The 26,035-nt window shown below is 42.3% G+C and overlaps 1 protein-coding gene across 18 annotated transcripts in view; it reads left to right on the forward strand.

The window, feature by feature from the left end:
- The window catches only part of BEND7 (BEN domain containing 7), an 84,657-nt gene extending 60,981 nt beyond the window's left edge, over positions 1–23,676 (forward strand). For 3 of the 18 annotated variants that reach the window (XM_081058727.1, XM_081058733.1, XM_081058739.1), the window contains 3 exons: positions 8,809–8,928; positions 16,728–16,781; positions 22,566–23,676. In XM_081058727.1, the coding sequence (XP_080914853.1) occupies positions 8,809–8,928; positions 16,728–16,781; positions 22,566–22,588 (197 nt within the window). In that variant the 3' untranslated portion in view covers positions 22,589–23,676. Of the gene's footprint in view, positions 1–8,808; positions 8,929–16,727; positions 16,782–18,476; positions 19,649–21,220 lie in introns of those variants that run through there. The other 15 variants (XM_081058728.1, XM_081058734.1, XM_081058729.1 and 12 more) reach the window with 9 other exon arrangements.
- The last annotated feature ends 2,359 nt before the right edge of the window (positions 23,677–26,035 follow it).

Consider the following 26,035-nt stretch of genomic DNA (forward strand, 5'->3'; position numbering starts at 1 on the left):
ATTTTTACCTTTCCTCCATTCTTTCAATTTTCTCTCTCTGAAATATCTATTAGTATTTATGGGATCTTTTAATTCTGTCCTTCATATCTCTTCATTTGTCTGTTATTTTCCATCCCTGCAGCTCTCAGGGCCACATTCTGAGTACTTCAGATCTAGCTCCCTTTTCTATTCAGTGATATTAATTTATTGATTAATGTGTCCTTCGAATTTTTAAGTTTCAGTTACTATGTTCTTAATTTAAGTTCATTTTGGTCCATTTAAAATCAGCCTCATTGTTTTCTTAATGATTTAAGTCCTTCTTTAATATCGTTCATCTTTTTAAACATACTTACTTTGCTACTCCAGTACTTACACCGTGTTTCCCCTAAAATAAGACCTAGCTAGACAATCAGCTCTAATGGGTCTTTTGGAGCAAAAATTCATATAAGACCCGGTCTTATTTCACTATAATAAAAGACAGGTCTTTAGTACAATACCATATAATATAATGTAATAGAATAGAATAGAATGCTGGGTCTTATATTAATTTTTGCTCCAAAAGGCACATTAGAGCTGATAGTCCAACTAGGTCTTATTTTGGGGGAAACACAGTAGTTAGAGGGGGTCTAATTCTGCTTTTCATGGGTCAGCTGACTCTTACTGATGGTGGACTGTTTCCTTGTGTGTTGCACTATTTTCACATGTGAGCTCATCTGCAGTGGGCCTGTTTGTTTTGTTTCCCATGAGAATCAGATGTAGGAGCATCCCTTCTGAGTAATTCTGCATTTCCTTTTGTCTGTAGTCCAGGGTTATCAATAGCAATGCTTACATTCATTCATGCAGGCAATATTTCAAATTCCTATGTGAGGTTCAGGCCAAGCACTAGAGTTTTCTAAGGAAACTTTATTTTCCTCCCTCCAAAGACTAGACAGACTCCCTGTACTGGCAGGTAGGTGGTTCCCCTTTTCCCTGCAGTGTAGCCCTTCCAGGTTCTCAGCTTTATACAGGGGCTTCCGTTCTAACCTCCCCATATAGGCCCAAGACCTCCTTCTCTCTTTCCTTATCGGTGTAAAGACCTGAGCATCTTGGCTATTGAGACTCCTCCTCCCTGAACCCCACCTCAGGGCTGTCTTGGTCTGCACATGCTCTTCCCTGAATCTGGAACATTCTCCCCCTTCTTTTCCCTCTCTTCATCTAACCTCCACTCTTTCTTGGGTTTCAGCTTAGCCACCACTTTATCCAACAGCTTTCCCCAACTACCACCCCACTAGGGGTGGGTTAGATGCCTCTTCTCTGTGTGTCCTGTACCCCCTTCCATAATAGCAGTTTCTCTCTGTCCTCCTCTTGACTTCCCTTGTCTTTATTCTCCATTCAAAGCCTTTTGAGGGCAAGGGACCATCTGTTCACTGGTACCTAGTATCGTCTGGCATGTTATGGGTGCTGGGTAAACAATACGTCTCGAATGAATGTGTGTTGTTTTTACAGTAGAAATGTGAGGTTCAGGTGCTAGGTGTGAAGAACCCCAGTTTGTGTATAGGATCAGGAAGCATCATCCACTGTCATTGGTCTTAATAGGAATCAACACAAACAGGTGAGATAAACGATACTCTGAAGTAATCGCACCTCAAAAGAGCATCCGTGACTTGTGGCTTGAAGATCTGTGTGCTGGTGACAGGAAAGCACAGAGGGGACTTCTTGGTGCCCAGTCGGTACTGTGAGGCGGGGGCATTAGAGTCTAGTAGTCACGACAGGTCACTGATGGTGCATTAAGAATCAGACACCAACCTCTGTAAAATGTTCTCTTGGAGAAATAATGCCACTCAAATTCCCTTAGGAAACAGCTGGACTGTGAGGCTGCCCGTTCAATGGTAGGAATGGAGGCTGCTCTCCTGACCCACACACCACAGCGCCTCCTCACCAGCCACGCTGGCAGTCTCCCTGGCTCCTGCTCTCTGCACATCTGCCTCACCCACCCCCCCTCACCAGCTGGCTTCCTCCACTGAGTTTCTGGTTTGCACAAGGTGCGCTGGGGCTACTCATATCATGACATTGCAGCTTTGCCAACTCATCCTCCCTGCTTGCTGTTCTGGGGAGAAGGATGCAAGATGGTCCTGCTTATCCTTTTGTGCAGTCTGCAGCTTGGCTTCTCTGAGCTCAAGTGCCCTTCTCTGCTGCGGTCAGGCTCTGGCTTAGAGGGCCCTGGCACGAAACATTCCTGCCCATGCTGGCAGCAGGGGCCAGGGGTGGGAGGTTTCCCATAGGTGTGCTTAAGCTTGGCCAGCCCCATACCATTTAGCCACCTCTGGTTCAATGCCATGCTCAGCGAGGAACCTTCTTGTAAGGCATTTGTTTCAGCACCTCGATGCCCAAAAGTGGAAGTACTGGGTTATGACATTAAAGGTTTTCAGATGCTAGGAAGATAGTCACCTCCATTACCCAATAATTGTCATCCTAGTTTATTTTTCAATTTCTTGTAGGTTCAGTTATTGTGAACTGGTTTCTCAGGCCTGAATCCCCAGTGGTTAAATAGATTTCTGAACCTGCACTGCTGGGAGCCCGTCCCTAGACCAGTAACAGTTGCACCAAGATATGGAACACTTTAGGCCCTGTACAATAGCCAGACTTATTCTAGCTCCTTTCTCTCATAGTGCCTTAACTGTCACATTTATTGTTATGTTAATAACTTACTAGAATGGATGTCAAGCCTACAATGTATATGTTTCAGCTCTCTCCATGAAATTGGGAAATGAAGCACTGTATCATCAAAGAAAATACACACTCTATTACCATGTTTCCTTGAAAATAAGACCTAGCCGGACCATCAGGTCTAATGTGTCTTTTGGAGCAAAAATTAATATCAGACCCAGTATTATATTACATTATATTATATTATATTATATTATATTATATTATATTATATTATACTGGGTCTTATATTAAAATAAGACCGGGTCTTATATTAATTTTTGCTCCAAAAGATGTATTAGATCTGATGGTCTGGCTGGGTCTTATTTTCGGGGAAACACAGTAGAGCCATATAAAATTTCGGCCAGAGTCATCAATCTCAGAGCTGAAAATACCTAGACACCATTCTACCCAGGCCATCTCCCTCTCCCTTCCTTGCTATTGGCCAACTGGCCCCCTTAATTGGAGGGGAGTGGTGGTCTCCCAGGCCCCACTTGGTCTTCTCTCCCCTGTTGCCCACCAACCTTCTGTTTTGTGTAATTGAAAGTCACACTATCATTCACAACGTTCTCATGGACGTATAACCTTAGCTACTGATTTGCTTATGCTTAGAATGCAATCATTTTTCTTTTACACAATCTGTGTGCTCATCTACAATGTTAAGTTAAAAATGAAATCATTTATGTGGAAAAGAACCCCTGTTGGCTGTGTCATCTTAGGCCAGTTATGTAACCTGCCCATACTTGGACTTGTCATCGGTAATAAAGGATCACAATACCGGCTCCATCAGGTTACTTCGAAGATGAAATGAGATTGATATAAAGTGCCTGGCACATGGGAAGTTTCAAATAATAGCTTTAAAGAGGAAAAGAGGAAAATGTGGGAGAGGTGCTGGTTGTCCACTCACTCAGACGTGAGGAGGTAGAATACTAGCAGCCTGGAGGGAACCTAGTCTTCTCCCCCAGCTGTGGGCCGGTCCCAGCGTTCCCTCTCCTTTGCACACCCCCAGCCACAAGTCACCCCCAGGATCCCACTGCAGACAGTTCTTTCTCACCCTCGTCCTTGGCCCCTCTCAAGCTCTGGGAGTTTGGCAGATCTAATGAGGACCCGGGTTTCAATTCTGCTTGATGGCAACCCTGACTTTCACTTGTCTGACCAGAAGTTAAAACTGAGTCATCAGAGTTGGGTTCTGACTGCTAGCCAGAGTTTTTGCCTCGTTAGAGGATTTCACAGTGAAATTAAAGCTCTGCTATACTCCTGCTTCTTCAAGTGTCTGTGTGATCCAGTGACTCCTTTGAAAAATCCATACCATATTCTTCTTTTCCTAACATAGTGAGCCAGAAAAATCCAAGGGAAGAGTCTTCTACGTAGGAACTATTGTGTGAACAGATAGCTGTTTGGGGAAGCCTGCCAGTCTGCTGTGTTCTCAGCACGCCATACACTGCCGTGTTCATTGATGATTATATTAAATGCCACGTTCCTAGGGCAGGGTGTGCTCAGCCACCACTAGCTCATTCATTATTTATATACAATTAAAGGGCACGGTTCAGATGAATGCAAGCATCTGAGAAAAGTCATTATTCATGTACAGATCAAATTGAACATTTGTCATTTCCCCAGTGACTTAACATGCTCTTTGTGCCGGGGGACCTCAAATTATATTAAGCAGTGTAGATGCTTTAACTCTTTTGTTTAGTTTAATTATTGGCCTTCATCCACTTGTTCTGATGACTTGGACTTGTTTAAAATTAGCTCTTGCTTCCCCTTAATATAATAAAATAGAAAAGGAAGCAGATTTCTTTTTAGGACCTATTGCATTCTAAGGATAAATGCAAATTGTTCTACTATGATTGTTAATGACCCACTATTAGCAGAGTAGGAAGCCCAGTGCATTAATGCAGTACCTCTTTTCACATCATTACTCCTAATGGAACTGTTACCAGTATAATAGTATGACCTTTAGCTGTAGATTCAGATAGCAAAAATATATTCTGCTTACTCAATACCTCTATTCACATGGCATATTGAGCGTTTTCAGATCGATACAATGACAATCTTTTGGCCTTGTTCTAAGGCCTCATCTAAGCATGTAAGAGAATAGGTTTTTGTCTTCAGTAGATAAATTCTAGTTAAAAGTCTCTTTTAAGTGTGAAACCATGGCATAGAATGTCAATAATAGGCCCAGAGGAAATATTTGTTTGTATAGGTATTTTTCAAGAAGCCTAGTGCTGTGCTTTCAGTGGTCTCAGACACACAGACCCAGGAGACAGAGCCTTCCCTGGCTTCTTTTTCTTGAAACTGGATAAGTTTTAACTGAAAAGATAAAAAAAAATAACCAGAAATTGTTGCCTTTTTTGAGGGGACAAAAATACTTGAGCTCCAGATTAGATTAGAAAGATTTGCTTGGGAGCCACTCACAGAGTGGGAAGACACATTCCAGAACCTTCCCTTTGGTTTTCTTTATCCTGGCTGTTGACATACCTGGTGGCCGGGAGTCATTTTGATGTGGGCATGACCCAAATCCACTTTATTAATTTGGGACCACTGCCTTCTAATGGGTGCTCATTGAGACACCTTCATTTCACAATCTAAGAAAAGAGGGGTTGCTATGGAAATTAATTATGTAAATAATATTACAAGGAGAGGGATGTTTACTTGCTAAGATTGTATATTCAGTCATTTCTGTAGTACATATTTTCATATAAACAAATACGGTGCTAAGTGCAGGTATTTTTTTCTATTCATTAAAACAGGATTTTGAGAACGTTTTGGCAATCCTCTGATGAATAAATATCATTTGGGCATTTGAATGTAATAAAACCTGTTTCCTTAACTATATTCTGTTAATTAAGACTTCTGTCTAATTCAGGTAGGCCTTTCTCCCCCAATTAGTCTACATTTGTGAACTGTGGTATTGGCTTCCCTTGGAAACAAAATGGAAACGAAAGTAGAAAATATGTTTGTTTTCTCATCAAACGTTTGACTTCTTACTATCAGTACAAGGCACTGTCACAGGTGCTCTGAGGGACACAAAATAAATGAAGACCCTGAGGTGTCTATAACCTGGTGTGGGAGATTCAAAAACACCCCAGGGGTGTCGTGTCCTCTGCACAGCTCCTGAGTGGAGACTGCTCACTCACTCAGCCCACATATCGTATATTGGGCAGCCTGGTGGCTCTTTTCCCTGATCCTTAATTCTGCTCCCTAACCATCACTCCTACTCTACTCATTTGGGGCTGGGATGAGTTCTTTCCACTAAGGCGCTTATCACAGCCACATGTCTTCCTCCCGCCCCCATGGCCCACTGTCATCTTTATAACATCATGTCCATGTGAAAGATCCATCTGACCACAGCCACACAGGTCCGGACTCCACCCACAGTGACATTCACCTCCACTGCGTGTCATCCCATCCCAGCCACACCTTAGCGTTCTCTCCAGAACTGCTCCTTCGACACCACTGATACTCCAGCATTATACTCCCAATTGCTTTCCCGCCATGGCACCACCTTGCCAACCCTGTTGACATTTCCATCCCTTGATCTAGATTTTTTCCAAGTTGGGGAGCCTTTTTCTGGCTTCCCAGATTTGGGCAGGAAGGGAGAGTAAGGAAAGTTGAGGTAATTCATTCCAGGTGGCAGCTTCACCAACATCTTCAAGAGTTTTTGTCCCTGTCCTTCTGCCAAAACTGTCCAGCAAAATCCTAACCCAACGCGGGCCGTACCACCCCTTGTCTGTACTCCTACGGAGGAGCCGTGAGGAGCATCACGCCTCTACAGCCCCTACACCTCTACAGCCCGCCCCTACAGACAGTTTCACCACCACAGTTCTGCTTGGCGTCCTTCCATCCTCCGTTTCCTGTTCTTCTCAGAGAAAATTCCAGACTTTGCCCTCACTCTCCATTCCTCTCACCATGGAGTTCAGTGAGGTCTCCGGAATGATGATTCTAACCTATGATTGCTTCTCAACCTGCGCCAGTCTTCCTTCCTCTGGATTGAGAGGAAGAACTTTCCGCTATTCGAGGGCAGCCCCTCCATTTGTATCCCAACCCATCATCTCACAGTTCCTTTGGGATGGTTCCATTGACAGTTTTCTACCTTTTTCCTGGATCCGCCTGCTCCTGCAACTCAGCCTGTAAACATGCTCGGGTCTCCAGTCCCTCAGCCCACCTCCCCTTCCGGCCCTTCTTCTCTTCCTTCTCCAACTGAACTCGGGTGTGTCACCCCCACCACTCCCTGGATGATCTCCCTTCCTGGCCCTTTGGCACTTGGACTGTAGGTCCCTCTTTATCAGCACCCCTTGCTTTCCTTCAGGAGCCCCGCCTCCCATGTCTCCTGACTATAGCCCACCCTGGGCTCCTTCGTGGGCTCCTGTGCTTTCATCTCCTTTCAATGACGGGAGTTCTCTCCAGCTCTGTGCTTGTGCCCAGTGCTCTGTTCACTCAGTATGTTCTCCTCCATCAACATTTTTTCTCTTGTTTTAATTACTACATATATGTTGATGTCTCTCGAATTGTAGGCTTCTGTACAAAAATGCCTGCTAGCCATCTCCGCAGGGGTGCTCCAAAGACACCCCAAACTCGGCATGTCCCACACCAAGCCGAATACATCTTTCCCCTCACAAACCTTCCCTTTCTTCTCTATTTACCAGGTCATGTGATTCACCAGAAATGCCCATGCTGGATATTCTTCTGGTCCAGCTACACTAACATGGCCCTAACTCAGACCATTGCAGTAGCTTCCTAGAAAGAATCCTTCTCCTCTTACTCCCTGAGATCCATCTTCCCCATTGGGGCCATGTGTCTCTTCTTGCACAACTGCACTTGTATTTGGATTTTTTTTCCCCTTTGTTCACATTATTTCCTCAGGATAAATTTCTCTGAGTAAGATTCCCAATACAAGGATATAACAGTTTTATGCCTCTCATTATATATTACCATCGTTATTTCCCAAAAAAGTTTTTTTGCCAGTTTATATACTACATCCCCACAATTGTATCGCTATTAAGTATTCACTTTTTAACATTGCTTTTCTAATTTAGTAGGTATAAAATGTGCTTTGCAATTTGGGGGCTTAGGTGAACATTTTTCCTCATGTTATTTTTGCTAAATACACTTTGTCCATTATCTGTAGAGATTTTGAAGTTGGTCTTTTATTTGAATGAGCTCTTTTACATGATGGTACGTATTAAACCTTTTCAGGCAGATTAGTGTGATTAGCTCTCGCAGATTAGCAGATCTAGCAGATCAGCTCTTCTCATTCTAATGAAATGTTTATTTTTCATTCAGTAGAAATTTTACAGTTTTATATAGTTGAATCTGTCGATATTTTCCTTTGTCATTTCTTTTTAAAGAAGCCTTTAAAACATTCAAATCACCAATACCGGGAAGGCAGTGTGACGTGACTGCTTACTTGGTCTTCACCTTATGAAGAGCAAGCTGAAAAGACCGTGTTGGAAAGTGCTCAGGAATGGTGTGTGAAGCAGAAATGTCAACACCAGCGCCTGTGTGTGCAGTCACACACTGTGTGGCTTTAGTAACACAATTGTCTGGCCTCCCTTTCGTCCTGTCATGTGACTCTCCGTAGTTTCTTTTGTGCTTAATCAGTAGCTCTTTTCCAAGGAATCAATACAACATGCATGACGTTGATGCAAAGTAGAAATGGAATTTTCATTAAGACACAACTGCATCCTATTTATTCTGAGTACTGATTGAGTTAGTAGGAATCACTATGAGAACATCTTTTTGCATAATTTCGCATTAGATTTTGAATTAACAACAAAAAAGTGAAATATTTTAATACATTTGCTGAATTTTGTCATGGGGCCAGCGGGCCCACAGGAAGCGTTTTCTCTGCCCATAACTCCTACACATGACCATGGAGCAAGTAGAAAAGGCACTTTCCAGTTTCCATAAAAACTACTAAATATTTATAGCTGGTTTCATTTTGAAATCAGTACATTTTATGTAGCACTGCCAAGCTCCACCTTCACCAAAGGAATGTAATATGGATATGAAAGCTATCTACGGCAGAACTGATGTCTTTTAGCAATATACTTGTTTTTTTATTCTTGGCATAGACGGCTATTTCAGATCTGCCTGTTTTATTTGTTAAAGCATTTAACAATATTTCACATTTTCTTTCAGTCTTCACAGAAAAGTACTGTACTGCTAATCATGTGGATAAACTCCCTGGCCCAAGAGACTGGGTACAGATTCTACAGGATCAAATTAAACTGGCCAGAAGAAGGTTAAAAAGAGGCTCAGGTATGAATAAACTGAAATAAAATCATTGCAGAAGCCTTTTATTGAATTCTCAGACGTTGCAAACTACAGTGGTTTGCTCTAGGGTGTCCCGTGGTCTCTTGTCTTTAGAAGGAGACGTATTATGTAATGTTCTATGGTGTTGTACTTTAAAGTTTTATTCAAATGAATTTTGAAATTCACCCGAAAATTAGAAAGTAAAAATGATGTCAGGCCATTTACTTTTAATAGTAAAAGGAAAAAGATTGCTAATCTCATCCATGGGCTTACGTGTCTTATGTATGAAACTGGGTCTCTAATTTGTGAATTGTGTCTATTGCCTATTGATTTTGTTTGGATCTGTGCGACTTTTCAAAAAGTACTAGTTGCTAAACATAGTACTAAATAGTAACCATCCTACCAGAAACACCAGGTGAAATAGAAAGAGATTTTAAGTCAAATGTTTATTTATTTTAAATATATATATTTTATGTATATGTATTTTAACTTTTTAAATTTGGGCTTGGTGATTCTGGAATTATCTGCCAGGAAAAAAATGAATGCTAGTTGAATTATGACCATTCAGTCATTTCAAGTCTCAATTTCCCCAAAGTGACAGTGGGCCAATTTACCAATGAAGAATCCCTTTGAAGTCAGCTTTCTGCCATCGTATGAGAATAATCATCTCTAGGAGGCCACAGACCTCTAGATATATATATATTTAATCCTGATCAAACCTCAGGACGCTGGGCCTGCTCAGAGCCTTCTGTGCTTCTATGGCTGGAGTGTGAGAGTTTGGGGGATGGACCATAGATGCTGAAACGTTACAGGTTCGGATGTCATGAGGTTCCATGAGAACAGTGGTACAAATGCGTGAATCTGTGTCACTAACAGAGCCCTTTCTGTGAGCTCCCAGGGCGTAGTGGTCACCACGCCTGTGGAGGAGCACAGCTGATGGCCTCAGGGCAAGATGCGGGCACAGGCTGGAATGCCCTTGATGTGACAAGACACACGGGCATGGAGGGGCCAAGTGGTTTTTCAGTATGAAAAGCCTTTCAGCTCTTTTGTCTAAAACTCTCTATCAGTACTCTAAAGTAGTCAGCCATGGGGTCATCTATGGAGGCTTAAACTCCATCGGAGCGTCCTCTGACCGACCTTTGATGGAGTTAGATAAGTAATTTACAAAGCTCCACGTCCCAAGGTCATGCCCGAAAGAAAATATTCAGCTGTAGATGATTTTTTTATTAAAAATCTTCCCTTCATCTCTTTTAATCTTTTGCTTCCTTTCATACTTAATTGATGCTGTTTTTATAAAGAGCAACAGACTAGTTATATTTCTAATTGGTAAAAAATGTATTATTGCCTTAGGTAATAAGTCATAGTGGAGTCAGAAGACCTGGTTTTCAAGTCTCACGTCTGCTCTTTACCAGCTCTGGGCCTTGGGCACGTTACCCCATCTTTCTAATCCTCAGTGTCCCTATCATGAAGCGGACGGAATAATAAAGCCGGGCTCAGCGTTCTTGTGAGGCTCCAGGCATATACTGTACAAGAATGTCTTTATAAATGAAGCCAGTGTTTCCTCTCTGAAAATGTCCATATCGTTCACAGCAGTGCTTGGCAGGTGGAGGTGGCTGAGGAAGTCATATAACTCCGTGGGCCCCTGGTATCCTAGGTCAGGGGACCAAGCAGCCTGCTGTGCCTGGCCAGATGGCTTTCCCGCTCTTGTCCCCACGTACTTAGTAACAATGCTCAGTTCACTTAGTAATAATGCTCAATAATGCTCAGTTCAACAGCTTTCAAGCTTGGGTAATAAGTGATCTGGCCGTCTTCCTCCTAGATCTCTCAGCTTTCACCACCTTCTTCTCCTTCATCTACAAATCATCGCTAATAAACACAGCATGCTATCGTGCAAAGAACAAGTCTGAATTCCTAGCTCTGATCTGTCACTTACAGATCCCTGGGACCTCGGACAAATTACTCAACCTCTCTCAGCCTCAAATTCTCCGTTTATATAAACAGGCTAACAGCCTCCTTGGGGGTTTTCAGAGTTAGAATTAGACAATGCAAGTAATGCCACTAATGCAGAGTTGACAAATAATGATGCTCAAAAAATATTCAGGACCTTATCCTCCTTCCCTTTGCCAACCAAAAGCAAAACAACTCCTTTATGCCTGCCATTTCTTAAAACCACTGCCATCTTTCTCCTGACATTGTTGGTCAAATTCCTTCCAAAGTGTTACATCCCCTGTGGGCTCCCCCATCCCAGTTCACTAGAATCCAGTGCACTTTCCCTCTGACCTCGCTTCTTGATGTGCGCGCTTGCTGGTCCCAATGACCGGATTCCACTTTCTGTTTATACTAACACTCCGACTTGACCTCCATGTGGATTTTTGCTCTGTTGAATCTCATCCTTCTGGAAACTCTCTTCCCTTGGGCTCTATGACTTCATTCTCTGGCAATGCTTTGGTCTCCACTGCCTCACTCTTCCAGCTGTATCTTAAATCCAGCATTCCCAAGTTCCCACCCTTGCTACTGTTCTTTCCAGATCCTCACTCCTGACTTGAAATGTCTCCTCATCAATGGCTCCCTGGTGAGCAGCCGGACATAGCCATGACTGAGACCCTAGACTTCATTTTCTATGCCTCCGCTAATGAAATGCAGTCATGCCCACCACTACTGAGCACTTCTGCTAGCTTCCTATCAGCTCAAAGTCAAGTCCCTTCTATACCCCCACCCGCAGCGGGGCAAGCAAGGGCCTCTGCTGGGAGGCACACCTCCTTGCCAGCCTCACCTCTGGCCACAGTCCTCATGCCTCCTCGGGACACCCCAGACCCTCCCCATTCTGCAGTATGCTGGGTTCTCGCACTCATACTTTCTCTCTGCCTGGAAAACAATGCTTCCTCCTGTCATAGCGTCTCCAAGGTTCCTTTCTCCCGGACTCCTCATAGATGGCTCTGCCACTGGAATAGTCACCCACCTGTTTGCTCCACTGACCATGAGATCCTCAGGAGCAGAGACTGCATCTGAGTCGTGTTTCTATCCCAAGTGTCTAGAACAATATGTGGCACAGCATGGAACCAACAAAGGAACCAACGAATCAATCAAAGGAAAAGAAGGGACAACAGTCCACAACCAAGAGGTCTTATTGTTTAGCTCATCTAGGTCATGTGAGATCCCGGAGAATATTCCATCCATTTGTTCCTTGAGGTTCAAATACTGATCCCAGGACCATGGGGCAGCAGTGTCCCTGAGCTCTATCCTCGGGCAACGAGGTCCTCAGGGCTCCCTGGCATGCATGTGGCAGCTCACGTGGCTGTCCCACAGTGCCCGTCCTTTCTCCTCCTAACGCCCTTTTTCTTGTTTCCTTCTCTGTCCCAGGCCCATCTTCTTAGTCCCCTTCCCAGTTTCCTCTCTTCTCCCTTCCTCCTGGGGAGGTTCAGAGTCTTGTATCATGGCACCTGACCTCACACAGGGTAGGTGAACCGAGGAAGACTCACTCGTACCAGTGGGGTCTCTTAGCCCCTTCTTGTGCTAAACGTCTCCTGCTCAGCCCTAAGTTACCTCACAAAGGCCCCTTTTTATTACTTTAGCCCCTTTAGATTTCAGTCTCCAAGAAAGGGTTGGGGTGGGAAAAAAATTGTTTTTTTACAGTTGAATGACAGGTGTTATCAAACACAGTTGCCCATTGGTTTACACAGCAAGTAACTGCTTATTGAGCCTGGATGCCATGTTGGGAGCTGTGTCTCCACAGTTTTGTATCCCAAATCCAATTTCAAGTAGGAAGCCTACGTGGTCTCCTTGCTAGTATTAAGTTGGTCTCGTGTTGCCTAAATCCTGCCTGTTTGGATATGTAAGAACTTCCATTTGCCTATTGATTTGCAGGGGCAAACTGTTGACCCCACCTTCCCCCTGCCACCACCCCCAAGAAAAAGATGATAAATATTCAGGTTTAAGAGAGATCCAGAATTTGTCAGAGTGAGGAGACCTACATTTAATACTCAGCCCAAAGGAAAGGTAAAGGACCAGTGTAACCCAAGAATCAGCCACACAGCCACCCTTTGGTTCTCCACACACTGGTCCCAACTGTGCCACCAGCTTCTAGCCTGAGGTAGGCTAGCAAATTCCTCCACTCAGAATCCATAGACGCACGCCAGGTCCCTTCCTGCTCCACAGCTGGGGGGTGGGGGGTGGACATAATCAGAAAATGTGAGAAATACTGGAGTTCCTTGCAGCATGAGGGGAAAGCACGAAGAGCCCAGAATGCTGACGTTACTAACTTAGGCGCTGCAGACACAACCCAGAGAAAGGAGGAGAGGACTGTGTGTTAATAGAACACGTGCCTCGAGCTGCGGAGATGGTTACGAGTCCCGAAAGGACCTGAAAAGTTGAAGTTTGAAGAGTAACCTTTAAAGACACAAGGCAAAAAGTGGGAGGAGACTGTTGAGTATCTACTGAGCGTACTGCAGAGCAGGCCCCTCTCAGGGACACAGCAAGAGCTTTCCTGGCAACGGGCCACGTGACGGAAATAGGAAGTTCGGTTTAAATTTTGATTCCCCATACTATGTATTTTGAACGCACCCTTTTGTTTCTGTTCTATTTCAAATGCTGAGACCAATTTTTATGAGTTCTGGTCTCCATTCCCATTCCCGCTTCCCCCCCAAAAACACACATGCACACAATGGGGACTTTCCTGCACATTCCTGCCTGCCCCACAGACTGGCCAGTGAACACATTCCTCAGCCCTCTCAGCATTCGGACTGGTAATTCACATGACACCTGCTCATTTGCACACACGCGTGCCTGATTCTACAGAATGGGACCCAAGCCACACTGCTCCCCGCTCTTCCCTCCTGAGCCTCTCACACGCTCAGGACATTGTCTGCCCTGTTCCATAGCTATCACTGCAGTTGTTTTTGGCCATTTTCCCTTTAACCACTGGGTTTAGGTTATCTGCCTCCATTTTGGGGGTTGGCACCTTGGCACTTCTCAGCCCCGCTAGCGGGTTCTTTTAGCATCTGAGAAAGAGGAAGGTGCCTACAGGACCAAACCAACACCGACATGTAGATCAAACCAGACCAGGATGACAGTGACCTGCCAACAGGTTTTGTCTCCCAATTTTGTCCCATCCTCTTACACTTCATTCTCCTCAAGGGCCACAAAAGTGGGACCCCAACAAATGGAAACTAGAGCCACTTGCATTTCCATTGTTGTGCTGATAAGAACTGAGAAGCCTCTCAATATCTGTTGCTCTCCTGTTTTTTGTCTTGATTATTTTCAGTCTAAATGATAGATAGCACAGTGTCTCACAGACATTCCACAACTTCAGCCTTATTTATCATATTTGTCTCAATTCCTGGAATTAGGTACAGACTCCACCTGGGCAAGCTAATCAACTCACCGGTTAAGAAAGCCCATGCTGCCTGTAGAACAAGGAACAGCCCCATGCAGCTCTGAAAGGCTGTTATGTGAATCCAAATAGAAATTCATCTGAGGCTCTCATCATGTGTAATAATTTTTTTCTATAACTGGAACGAGTCCTTTCCTGGTCTGGATTTTTATCATTTTCATTAGATTATTTCCTCAGAGCTGAAATCGCAATTTTGTGTGTGCATTAGCTCTAAGAGTAAAGCTGTCATTGCTATTAAATTTTTATTGGACTTGCTCAATCTTTCCCAAATTCCACAACTTCACTGTCACCACAGAAGAAAGACTGTGAGCTTATTGTTACAGGCAGATGTTATAATTAAATTTAAGTAACCCAGTCATGTTCTTCATCCATGACACTGAGCCCTGTTGCATATAGCTAGCATATACATATGTATATATATTTATATATGTATGTATATTTATTATTATATGTATATATATATATATATTTTTTTTGGTTGTATATGTTCTGTTCTCACTAAAGCACATAATTGCATAGCCTGTTTTTTAAGCAAGGATTAACTGAATTACAAAAGGAAGAACAACTTAGGCCCAGAATCAATTTTTGGTGTAACTAAATGAAAAGCAATTATACATGTAAAGTGGAGAAAGTTACTGAAACATAAAATGAACTAGAACTTGGAGGTTTAAAAATTAGCTCATAATGATATATGTGATATATGTTTGGACTATTAATAGCAAAGAGATTAAGAACCCAGACACTAACCTGATTCAAATTCTTGGCAGTGTCACTTACTAGCTCTATTACCTTAGGTACATTTCTTAACCTCTCTATTTCTCAGTTTCCTCATTTGTTAAAATGGTCATAATAACAAACAGACCTACCTTGTGGAGTTTTCTAAGGGTTAGATGACACAGTGCATGTAAAATGCTCCGTAAACAGTAAGCATTTAGTAAATGGTGGTGGCTAGCATTGCTATTATTATTATTACTGAAGAATTTTTTTAAATCCTACACAATGAAAGAAATACCATGTAGTTCATCTACCTATTTAAATTTACTCAAACCAATTGAGAAAATAATGTCTTCTAAATATGTTTGCTATTTTTTAAATATATAGAGTAATTTTAAAAACCCAAAGAACAAAATTTGAAATACCTATAAACCTTTCATCCAGAGAGAAACACTGTTAACATTTTAGTATGTCCTGTATTCCATCTATAAACCTATTTACAAAATTTGGTTCTTACCATTTATCTTATTGTTTGGCTTGAATGTTTTTGTTATTAAATATTCATCTACAATATCATTTTTAGTAGTTTCTCCACTTCTCCAACCAAAATTGGTCATGACAGTTCTGTCTTTTCTCAGTGTTTTCTCTTTGTGGTGGATTGAGCAGGTCAGCAGACAGTGTGTCTTTCACTGATGTCAGTGTAGCAATCGGAGGACAAGATGTAAGAGTGTGGACTAGAGTGGAAATCTTTGAACCCTGATTGTGTTTCAAGCAGTAGCAATAAAAACAAGAGCACCATATTTGTTTGCTTCCCACCAACTTAGCAATCCATTGTGATGCAAATGGAAGCCCTCATTTGACTGGCCTTTGCTGCACACGTGCAGGGACCAGAAGGTGGCTATGGGCAGGGCAGGAAACTTCCCACAGGGCCACTAGCCCTGGGACATAGAAGCACCGCCAAAAAGCCATAATGAAATGTCTGACCGTCCACAGCAGGCAGGGGAGAGTGACAAACCCAGCAGTTCTCAGGAGACATATGTGCACCTTCTTTTTATGTATTTAGTGGAAAGTTTTCTGTGACTGAAGGACTATCTTTTGGGAGGCTTTTAAGGAGACTGAAACAGATCGGAGATGAGCAAAAGTTTGCTTGCATTTTAAACATAGACATGACGAATCTTCTGAAGGAACGCTTATTCCTTCTGATTTTCTTTATGATTGAATTGAAGACAACTTAGACTGGCAGCTCTAGAATCTGGATTTCCAGTCACCTCCAAAGAAAGATTCATTCTCAAGATTTCCTAAGCCTGTCCCACAGGAATGGTTCTGGGGATGACAAGCAAAATTCTACTGTAGCAATTCACTGACCTCTGTGCCATCCATGATATTTAAACCACTCACCCCAAATTCTGGGTGGATATTTAAGCCTATGTAAATAAGAGAAAGTGAACTGAAATAATCGATGATGGATAGAATAAGGTTCATAAGGTAAATAATTTTTAATACAGGAAACTTTATATCATATTAAAAAATATTTTAAAATATTAGTACTAAAACGTGTAATATGAACAGACTGCAGCTGAAAAGGGAAAAGAAAGGTGAAAACTATCATGTGTACTGGTGTTTTTAAACTGTATGACTGTATTCAGTAAAATGGATACGCTCCCTGAAATTAATGAGATTTGTGTTTTATGTTTGTAACCAGCAGAGGTAGCTGACGGTGATGAAAGACTGGACAGCATTTCTCTACCACCAACAGGTAAAAACACATTTACGTTTTCATCACCCACTGGAAAATACAGCACATGGGAATATTTGCATTGAAAATGTTTTTAACATAAGAGACACAGATGCTTGAACAAAATGGCTTCTGTGACAGACTTAGACTCTAGTAATCAAAGGTCCTCAGTGCCCTGTCTTCAGAGGTATTTTTCACATTGAATGTGAAAAGCTACATTTTTCTCCCACTCTTGTTTCATATTCTTCAAAACTTCAGAACAACAAGTCCTAAGAACTTAGTATCACAACATTGTGCCTCAGAAAACCTTAGGACATTAAAAAATATTTTCACAGGAAATGACATTTCTCTTTAGAATGGGGATCACCAATTTTATGATAAAATTCATGTCCAGTCTGTCCATTCCCACCTTTCCCGTAAAGGGCTTTGAGAGGCAGTAATTGCTCTGAACAGACTGGGTACCCAGGGAGGACTGTTTTAACTGAGTGACTCAGGAAGCGAATCCATCTAGCATGGGGGGCACATTGCTAATGTTCTAACCAGATTGGCCGAATGCAGCATTTCAGTGAAGCATCTGGCACAATATTAACCCAGAGAGACTCTGAATTCACATATTTGACTCTCAAGTGACACTTCTAACCCTGGCCTCCTGCCTCTGCCTGGGTTCACACCTGAGAGCCTGAGGGACAGGTGTCTGATCAGTGAGCCATGTGGCCAGCAATTGAATCCCTCCATTCGCCTCAGGACTCTTTATTGACTGCCCCCAGTCAGTACCTGAAGAGAATACCTGAAAATTATCTGGCCACAAAAGCCAGAAGCCCCCCAAAACCCTCAAGTGAAAAAGCTCAACTCAGTATTTTCTCTACCTTTGGGCTGGTAAGTTTTAAACGCAGTTCAGCAAACATGAATAGAGTAGCTAGTCTGTGTAGGCACTCTCCTAGCTCACGTGTTCACTGATGGCATGTACTCTGTGACGGCACCCCACGTAGAGGTCACAGGTGCAGGACAGACGTATGTTACTGAACTTCAGAGCAACGAGATAGCTCAACCATGTAAATGATAAAGTGCCTTCTGTCACTGAGTAACTAAGCAACAGATCGAAGGGTAAATAAATGAAATGAACTGCACAGTGCAAAAAGGGCCCGCTTATATCAAGTTCCTACTGTATATAGTCGTTATGTAAAAGGGATTTCTCTTCTGGTTTGGCAGCGTTTCCACACTTATGAATCAAGAGAATTGAAATGCATGATCTCTATTGTTCCTTCCCATTCTGTCATCCTAATATCAGGACACCTCAGGTTAGCCGTGTTCTTATCAGCCCTGGCCCACTCCCAGTGGAAGCATGAGATACAAGTAATGAACTTGTGCACTTCGGGAGGCCCTTTGGGGGAATACCACGCTGCTCTGGTCGGGCTTTCCAGGATTCCTCCCCTCCTGCCCGTTGCCCCAGGGCAATTGCACTGCCGGTCCTCACTGTCATCTGACACAGTGGGCTTTTAAAAATCGTTACTTGAGAAATTATTATGGTTCGTTCCCCTTTGCATTTTCCTGTCTGAAGATGGAGGCAAAGAGATGTTTCAGATGAGAACATTGAACACGGGGGTGGTAAAACCACCTCATGGAACTGAAAAGAGTTTCAAGGAATCTGAGGAAGAAGGAACGTTAGAGATCATCTAGTCCCATTCCTTCTTTTTATCCAGTCCTTTTATTTTACAGGTAAAAAAGCCTGAGGCCCAGAAACACTAAATGACTTTCTCAAGGTCTCACAGCTGGTTGGTACCTGGCCAGAGCGCAGGCCTCTCGACTTCCAGCCAGTACACCGCATAGCTTTCTCATACCAAAGCCAAAGCCAGCTTTTCTCTGCATGTTTCTTAAAGATCCTAAGAGTTGATGGACGCACTAATCCCTGTAGGATTCCATTTCAGTGCCTCCCAGTCTCCACAATTAGAATGTCCATCGTAAGTCCCCCTGAAGTCGACTGAGGCTTAAAACTCCTGGAATTCTTTCTCAAATCTTGCCCAAGCCTGTAAGGTCATGACACAGACAAGGAGTAAGAACCCCTGCAGGTCTTTTCACTAGACTATTGATAGATATTTGATCAAATTACTAAACAACATAAAAAATAATATAGTTCATCATTTAGAAAAGGGGAAAAGAAGTTACAGATTGGTACCCACATTTTGCACTACTGAAATAACCCTGATTAGACTAGCCTGTCTCTTGATTGCCACTGAAGTGACACCCCAGTCTGGTGGCTTCTCTGAATACAAGGCGACTACTAATCCCTCCTTCCTCGTGTGTACCCAAGGAGACTGTCCAAGAGGTGAACCCCACCTTTCTTGCACAAGGAGCTTCATTCTGGGATTTGAGACTCACTTATTGTGTTTATCTGAGCTGGCAACAGTTGATCCTTTTAAAAGATTTTACAATGCCTTTATTAGCTTTTCAAAGTCTTTTTTTTTTCCCTTCCAAATTTGCGTGTATTGAGGAGGGTGGGGAAAGATATAAATCCTTAGTGTTTCTATGAACAAGAATCAACCAGGTCAGGGCAGTCAAAATGACATTTGTTTCAATCCATTACATTTATGCAAATTTCTATGAAGTGTGATCATACAAAACGGTGAATGTTTAAATAAAAACAAAATTTATTATAGTAAAAGAACCTTGCTATTAGTCCTCCTTAAAATACTCCCCCTCTCTTCTAACACAAGTATCCCATCGTTCTTGCCACTTTCTGAAACAGTTCTGGAAGTCTTCTTTCATGTCTTTAGTTGCGCTGTTGTGGCTGCCTCTCAAATCATTTTGACTTTGGGGAAAAGCCAGAAGTCGCACGGTGCCAGATCCATTGAATAAGGTAAACGAGGACATACCATAATGTTTTCTTTGAAATTGCCATATACCAGAAGCGATGTGTGATACGAAACGTTGTCATGATGGAGGATGATTGACGGCACACTTTAAAACACACCTTCTCTCAACCATAGCTCACACTCGACTGACTGCACCGAACAAGTTGAAACTTGTCACACACAGTTACTAACGTTTGACAGGCCATTTCCCATTATTGAAAATATTCCGCCTTTCTGTTGGATGGCACTCGGCAGCAGCATTCACCGTATGTTTTGATCACAATGAAAGGCTCCGTGTCACACATCGCTTCTGGTACGGCAACTTCTGTCAAATAAAAACATTATGGTGTGTCCTCATCCACCTTATTCACCAGATCTGGCACCGTGAGACTTCTGGCTCTTCCCCAAAGTCAAAACGAACATGAAAGGTAAACATTTTGAATCGATTCAGGATATCAAGACAGCCATGACAGCACAACTAAAGACACTCACAAAAAAGGACTTCCAGAACTGCTTCGGAAAGTGGCAAGAACAATGGGATAAGTGTATTCAAAGTGAGGGGGAGTATTTTGAGGGAGATTAAGGGCAATGTGTCCTTTACTGTAATTTTTTTTTTAAATTTAAACATTAACCGTATTTTTTGATCAGGCATTGTATATGTCTAGTTTTAACAAAAATGGATACAGATTTTATGGTGAAAAACCTATTTTAATTTCTTTTCCCTCAATCTTGTCAGTGAACATTTTTTAGCAGCTCCCAGATATCCGCACTGTGTTAGGTCCTGGTGAACAAATGCCCGCCCTCCTCGAGCCCCCAGACCAGTGTGAGAAGCAGAGGCCGTGACATACTGCAGTGCAGATGTGGAGAGAGTGCTCTGATAACCACAAAAAGCCACCCAGGATTTGGGAACAATCTGTGGTGGGATAAAAAAAGAGTATAGAGAAAATAAAATCGTAACGATGCTTTCTAAAATTTAATAAGGAAGCTTCTGAATTTGAAATAGAGTACTGCAGAGCTCATCTGGGCTTAGCAGTTTTTGTCATAAATTAGCATTTTTTATACACTTGTTAAAAATTAAGAAAGTAAAATATAAGGAAGAAAATTTAAATTAGTTTTACCACCCAGAGACTACCATTATTGGGTGTCTTTTCTCCAGACTTTTCTCTATATTTATTTGATTTACACAGTGGAGATCAAATACATAAAATTTTGTTTCCTGAGGTTTTTTTTTTTAACCTAACAAGAATTTTCCATTTTATTATAAATTTTCATACACATTATCTTAATAGTTGCATGATTTTCAGTTTTACAGGTAAATCATATTTTATTTAGCCATTTTCTATTGGATAACATATGGACATACTCTAATAATAGCATACATTCATGGGCTTTCTTGTAAAAATAACATTACAAATTTCTAAGAGCTGAAATTGCTCATTTAGCACAACTAACGCCTTGGCTAAACATTAGTGATTCAAGTATTAAATACGAACACCCCACCAACAATGTTCTTCATTTACCCAAAATATCTACCTCTAGCCATGTCATAAAAAAGTGTGCAACTCTGTTTTAGAGAAGTGGTTCCCCTTCATTTTCTTGTCTCTGTTATAGGTAATATATTTGACACCAGGAGAGAAAACACGGAAGACACAGAGCCAGATTTCACTGCCTAGACTTTCATTTAGTGACAATGTTCATTAGCATATGTACCTCTTCCATTTGAAATTTCCTCAAAGATCCACGTTAGCATTTCAGGTTACTGCAAAGTGTGGGTGTTCTGTGAAGTTCACCTGTCCTGTTTGAATAGTTTTCATATACTATCTTTGTATTCTGTGATAATCAAGCCTCTAATTTGGTATAAGATTTTTTAAAATCATTTTTATAGTTGATTTATCACCCTTTAAGTCCAACATCTGATCCAATTGGTTCATTGTCCTTTAAAAAGAAGCAGCTCTCTCTTCCCTTTTTTTTTAATATAACCTCAATGTGAATATTTGGAGTTTTGAAGCATATTTATTTTAACTTAAATTGTTTAGACGCAACATAAAGGAGCATGGCTCTTACTAATAGTGAGGGAGGAGTTGTGAAGGCCAAAGTTAATTGGCCCTTCATCAGCTTAAAAGATGAAAAAGATGTTTTGGGAGACAGGATAATTCTGAGTTATTAGATAAAATAATTTGTGACATTAATCCCCCCCAAAAAATAACTATTTGTAACTGAATAGGTGCAATACATATATGATCTCTTAGAAAAGAAAAACCTTTCACGTAGGTTGTGTCCACACAGTGACAAAAAGCTCATAAAAAGGTGAGAAACTAAAAAAAAAAAAGAGAGAGAGAGAAACTCAAAGTAACCTGTTATCTACAGGATACCTAACAACTATTTTAACAGATGGTTTTAACTGAGTGAGTGGTTCAGTGTTTTGGCATTGTGTGGCAACCAGCCCCAAATGTATTTAATTAATATTATGTATTTTACTTGGTTCTTGTACACTTACACTCCACTTTATATAAAACCAATGAATTAAAATCTGGATTCATTTTAAAGATATATCATGCCATGTGGATATTTGTTTTACAGAAACATTTCTCTAATAAGTTGGTAAATTTAGAAACATTGCATTTATACCTCATTTATTGCATAAAGCAAATTACTTTGAATCTCTGGCACTTGACCCAAAGGCCAAAATTTGGCTTGAAAGACATTTGAACTAGAAACAGCAAACCCCAGAGGGTGAAAAGAAAAAAAGCTGTGCTACTATTTAACACATTTCCCTAGCACTTTATCAAGTCATAGAGTGTTAGAACCCAGAGTTGTTGTAGATGTCCCTTAGGCCCACCCCCTTGTTTTGCAGGTGTGGCAGCTGAGGGATGAGGAGTGGGGCTGCCCAGGACCAGGTAATCCATCAAGGGCCTGGCCAGGCCTAGCACCTAAATGCCTTTCTCCCCTGTCCAAGGTACTTGTGCCATATCACACTAAACAGCTAAGCCTGAGCTAGGAGGGGAGCTCTGCGATGAATCAGTTTTCCACTGGAGGCCAGCTCGTCAACCGAAGATTACAGGAGGCATCCCTGTTAGGTGACAAAGCTGGTTCCATCCAACTGCTAGACAGCTACGTCTCGTATACTTGTATGTGAGTGTCTGTTTCTCCTTTTTGAAGCTAGCAGGAAGGTTTAGCGCAATTGTTTCCATCACACCCTTAGTTAGCCTTTTACATTTGAGGCCAGCTAGTAACCCCTCCTCTGAAACCACTCCCTCTGCTCATCAAATATTTGTAGTACTGTGAACCAGGGCTCTTGTTTTTCTGCAACATATGTTTTAAAACTTGTCTGCTGCCTCTCAGCAGGAAATATTTCTCAAGGGAATTGAAAAGATTAATTAGTGACCTTTCAACTCTATTGAAATAAGATGAATATGTCGCTAATAAAGGTAGAAACATTCACCTTACAACTGTGGCCTCTGTTAAATATACACCACGAATCTTCAAAGCACTTCCTTCCAAGACTGGGCAACAGCTTGAAGTTTTCATCACTTTAGAGGGGGTCGGGGCTGTTCAGCTCACAAGTATGTGCAATGGATCCCCCAGTTGGAAATACATATCATAAAAGTGCAAGAGTGAAGTCATATTTTGTAAATTAAAATTGTATTTGTGTTTACTTACTGTGACTACTGTTCAGACTTTATTCAGAAATCCTTTTTATAGGCTTTCTTAGCAAAAACAAAAAAAGAATATTCCATATCTATGAATAATGTCTCAATCTTCTGTATATATGTTTTATTAATATGTAAATATTTAGATTTTTAAAAAATTACTATGTTCTTTAAAAAGATTCAACGCAAGGCTAGTTGTGAAAATGGTGTATAACATTGTGTTGTGATACCAAACCCCAAGATGCTCCTTATGTCCATTCTGAAAGAATACAATAAATTACTTTAATGGAGTGTGCCTATTTCATGCCTGTGTTTGTCCTCCTGTGTTTATGAAGAGGAGTCAATGCTGGACATTAATTAAAAGGTATTTATTATTACTCTGGTGATCTTACACAGGAATTTCTCTCCTCAGGAAGTAAATTTAAAAAAAAACAAAACAAAAAACAAACTAGATTGCTACCAGAAAGGGCGTCTTCAGAGATAGAAAGTCACAGGCTCTGCCTGGTAGTCAGATCAATGGCTGTAGGAGGTCCCCCAGTAACACTTAAGCATTAAGCACTGATATGCTTGAAGCCTAATTTTAAATGAATTAGGTAGCTTTATAATCTTCACTTACAAGGTTAAGTCCTGCTTCTATGGAAACAACACATCAGAAGGACAAATCAATCTTCTTTAATGCCAAGTGCCTGTAAAATCATAATCGCTTTACTCTCCTCTCTGACCACAGGAGGGCGCTACTCCTCATTGGGTACCTGCCCCCATTCTACAGGCCTTCCCAGCCCCCCAGCCAAGAGCGCCCCCCTCCCAGGCTGTCCACTCTGTCAGCGCTTCTGTTCAGGGTCTGGTTCTGGGGCCCTCATTTCAGCGGGCTCTCGGCTACTCTGCAGCTGGGAGGAGGGGTGGCGTAGGGTGGTGGGGAGTAGAAGCTCCATGAGAAAGCAGCTGGCTTGCAGAAATAGAAAATCTAAACTACAAGCAGTCTTTCCAGTACCCACACCTCTTGGAAGCTGGGAGCCTGGCACCAGCCTGCCCTCCTGCCACAATGCTCCCCAGGCTTCATGTGGCCCTTTGTGCCATGCTATTACTTGTAAGGGGGCCTATGTCACGTTAGTTGACCCAAGGCCCTTGGGATGCCCTTGCTCCCACACGCTGGCTAGGATATGTGCTTTATGTCACCTGGCTGACAGCCCTAAAGAGCTTTCCAATCCAGTGTGAGGGGACCCAATTCCACCACAGAAGGCTCCACCAGAAGAGGGACTGTTTGTGATCTCATAGAGGAAAAACTCACACACCTGCCTCTGTCGCCGCCCCTCCTACAGGCCCAGCCATACCAAGTGAGATTGCAATCCTTACAGGGCTTGGGACCAGGCAAGAGGAAGACCCGTCAGTGCCACAGCCAGGGCTGTTGGCCGGGGGCCAACCACTCGGCCTTGTGTGCTGGGGGGAGCTGGGAAGGCATGGGGGACCACGGAAGCCTCCTAAGTGAGAAGTATGATGGGATTCATATGCTATATTGCTCCATCTGGCTGAAGTGTGGAACATTTGTGGGAGGACAAGCCTAAAGCAAGGAGTCCATGAAGAAGCAGTTGGAATAGCTAGGGATAGATCGAGAGGGCCCAAGAGGATAAAACTCCAAATGCCCAAGAAGCATAAGAAAGAATCAACAGGACCTGGTGACCAACCAGCTGGGGCTGGAGGAGGGTGGTGCAGCTTCAGGGAAGAGGGAGGAAGTGTCAGAGCTGACCCACAAGTCTCTGGCTGGTGAACCACATGGGTGTTATTTGCACACTTGCAAAGACTGGGAACATGGGGAGGAGCAATTTGCAGAAGGATGGCACACGAGTTCAGTTTCAGATATTACTCCATTTATCCATTCACAAGAATTTGCTGAACACTTAGGGTATGCCTGGCATTGTGCTGGGGGCCAAGTACAACAGTCATAGGACTCGCTCCCGCAATCACACATGGCATGTGACCCTTGGGAGGGAACACTGGCAATAAGGCACATTGTGTTCCTGAACTATTAATAAATAACGGAACTTACACTTGGCAGCTTTGTCCCAAACTAGAGGCAGTCAAGATTTGATGCACCATTCATCCCACATAATTCAAGTCTCAACTAAATTTCATTGTCACAGAGGAGTCTGTAACTATCCGGTCACAAGTACCCATGATTCTCCATCACGTCACAGTCGTTTAGTTCCTTCATGTCACTTAACACTCTCAGAAATTGTCTTGCTTATTTATGTGGTTGTTTATCATCTGGTTTTCCTCCGGAATCTAAGCCTCATGATGTCAGGGATCTTATCTGTAATAAGGCCATTAAGATTTCAGGTCTTGGTGAAGATATATTTTCAGGAGCCCTCCCTTCCCCACTTCCCCAGCAAGTAGACTAGGACAAAGGAGGAGTGTTTACTAGTACACACCCTCCCTTCTTCCCTGACCCATAGCCTTCTATCACATGCACTTCATTTGTCCCTATATTGCCACTCTTCATAAATGGTGGCAAACTTGTGTCAGTGGATCTGCCAAAAAAATACTGGCTATACTCCATGAAGATCTGATCACTAGTGATTCAGAGCAACTCTTCAAATTTACACAAGTCAATGCCTTCTGTATTTTGTAACCTGAAAAGCACCCCTAGAATATATATACAGAGGGTGCCAAAAAAGTATACATATTTTAAGAAAGGAAAACTGTATTAAAATTGTAATACTCAACATATACCGATAACAAAAGATGAATACAAGTCACGTTTGACTTCTGCAATTACAAG

The sequence above is a fragment of the Rhinolophus hipposideros genome (genome assembly GCF_964194185.1).
Source record: "Rhinolophus hipposideros genome assembly, chromosome: 1".
NCBI classification, from domain to species: domain Eukaryota; kingdom Metazoa; phylum Chordata; class Mammalia; order Chiroptera; family Rhinolophidae; genus Rhinolophus; species Rhinolophus hipposideros.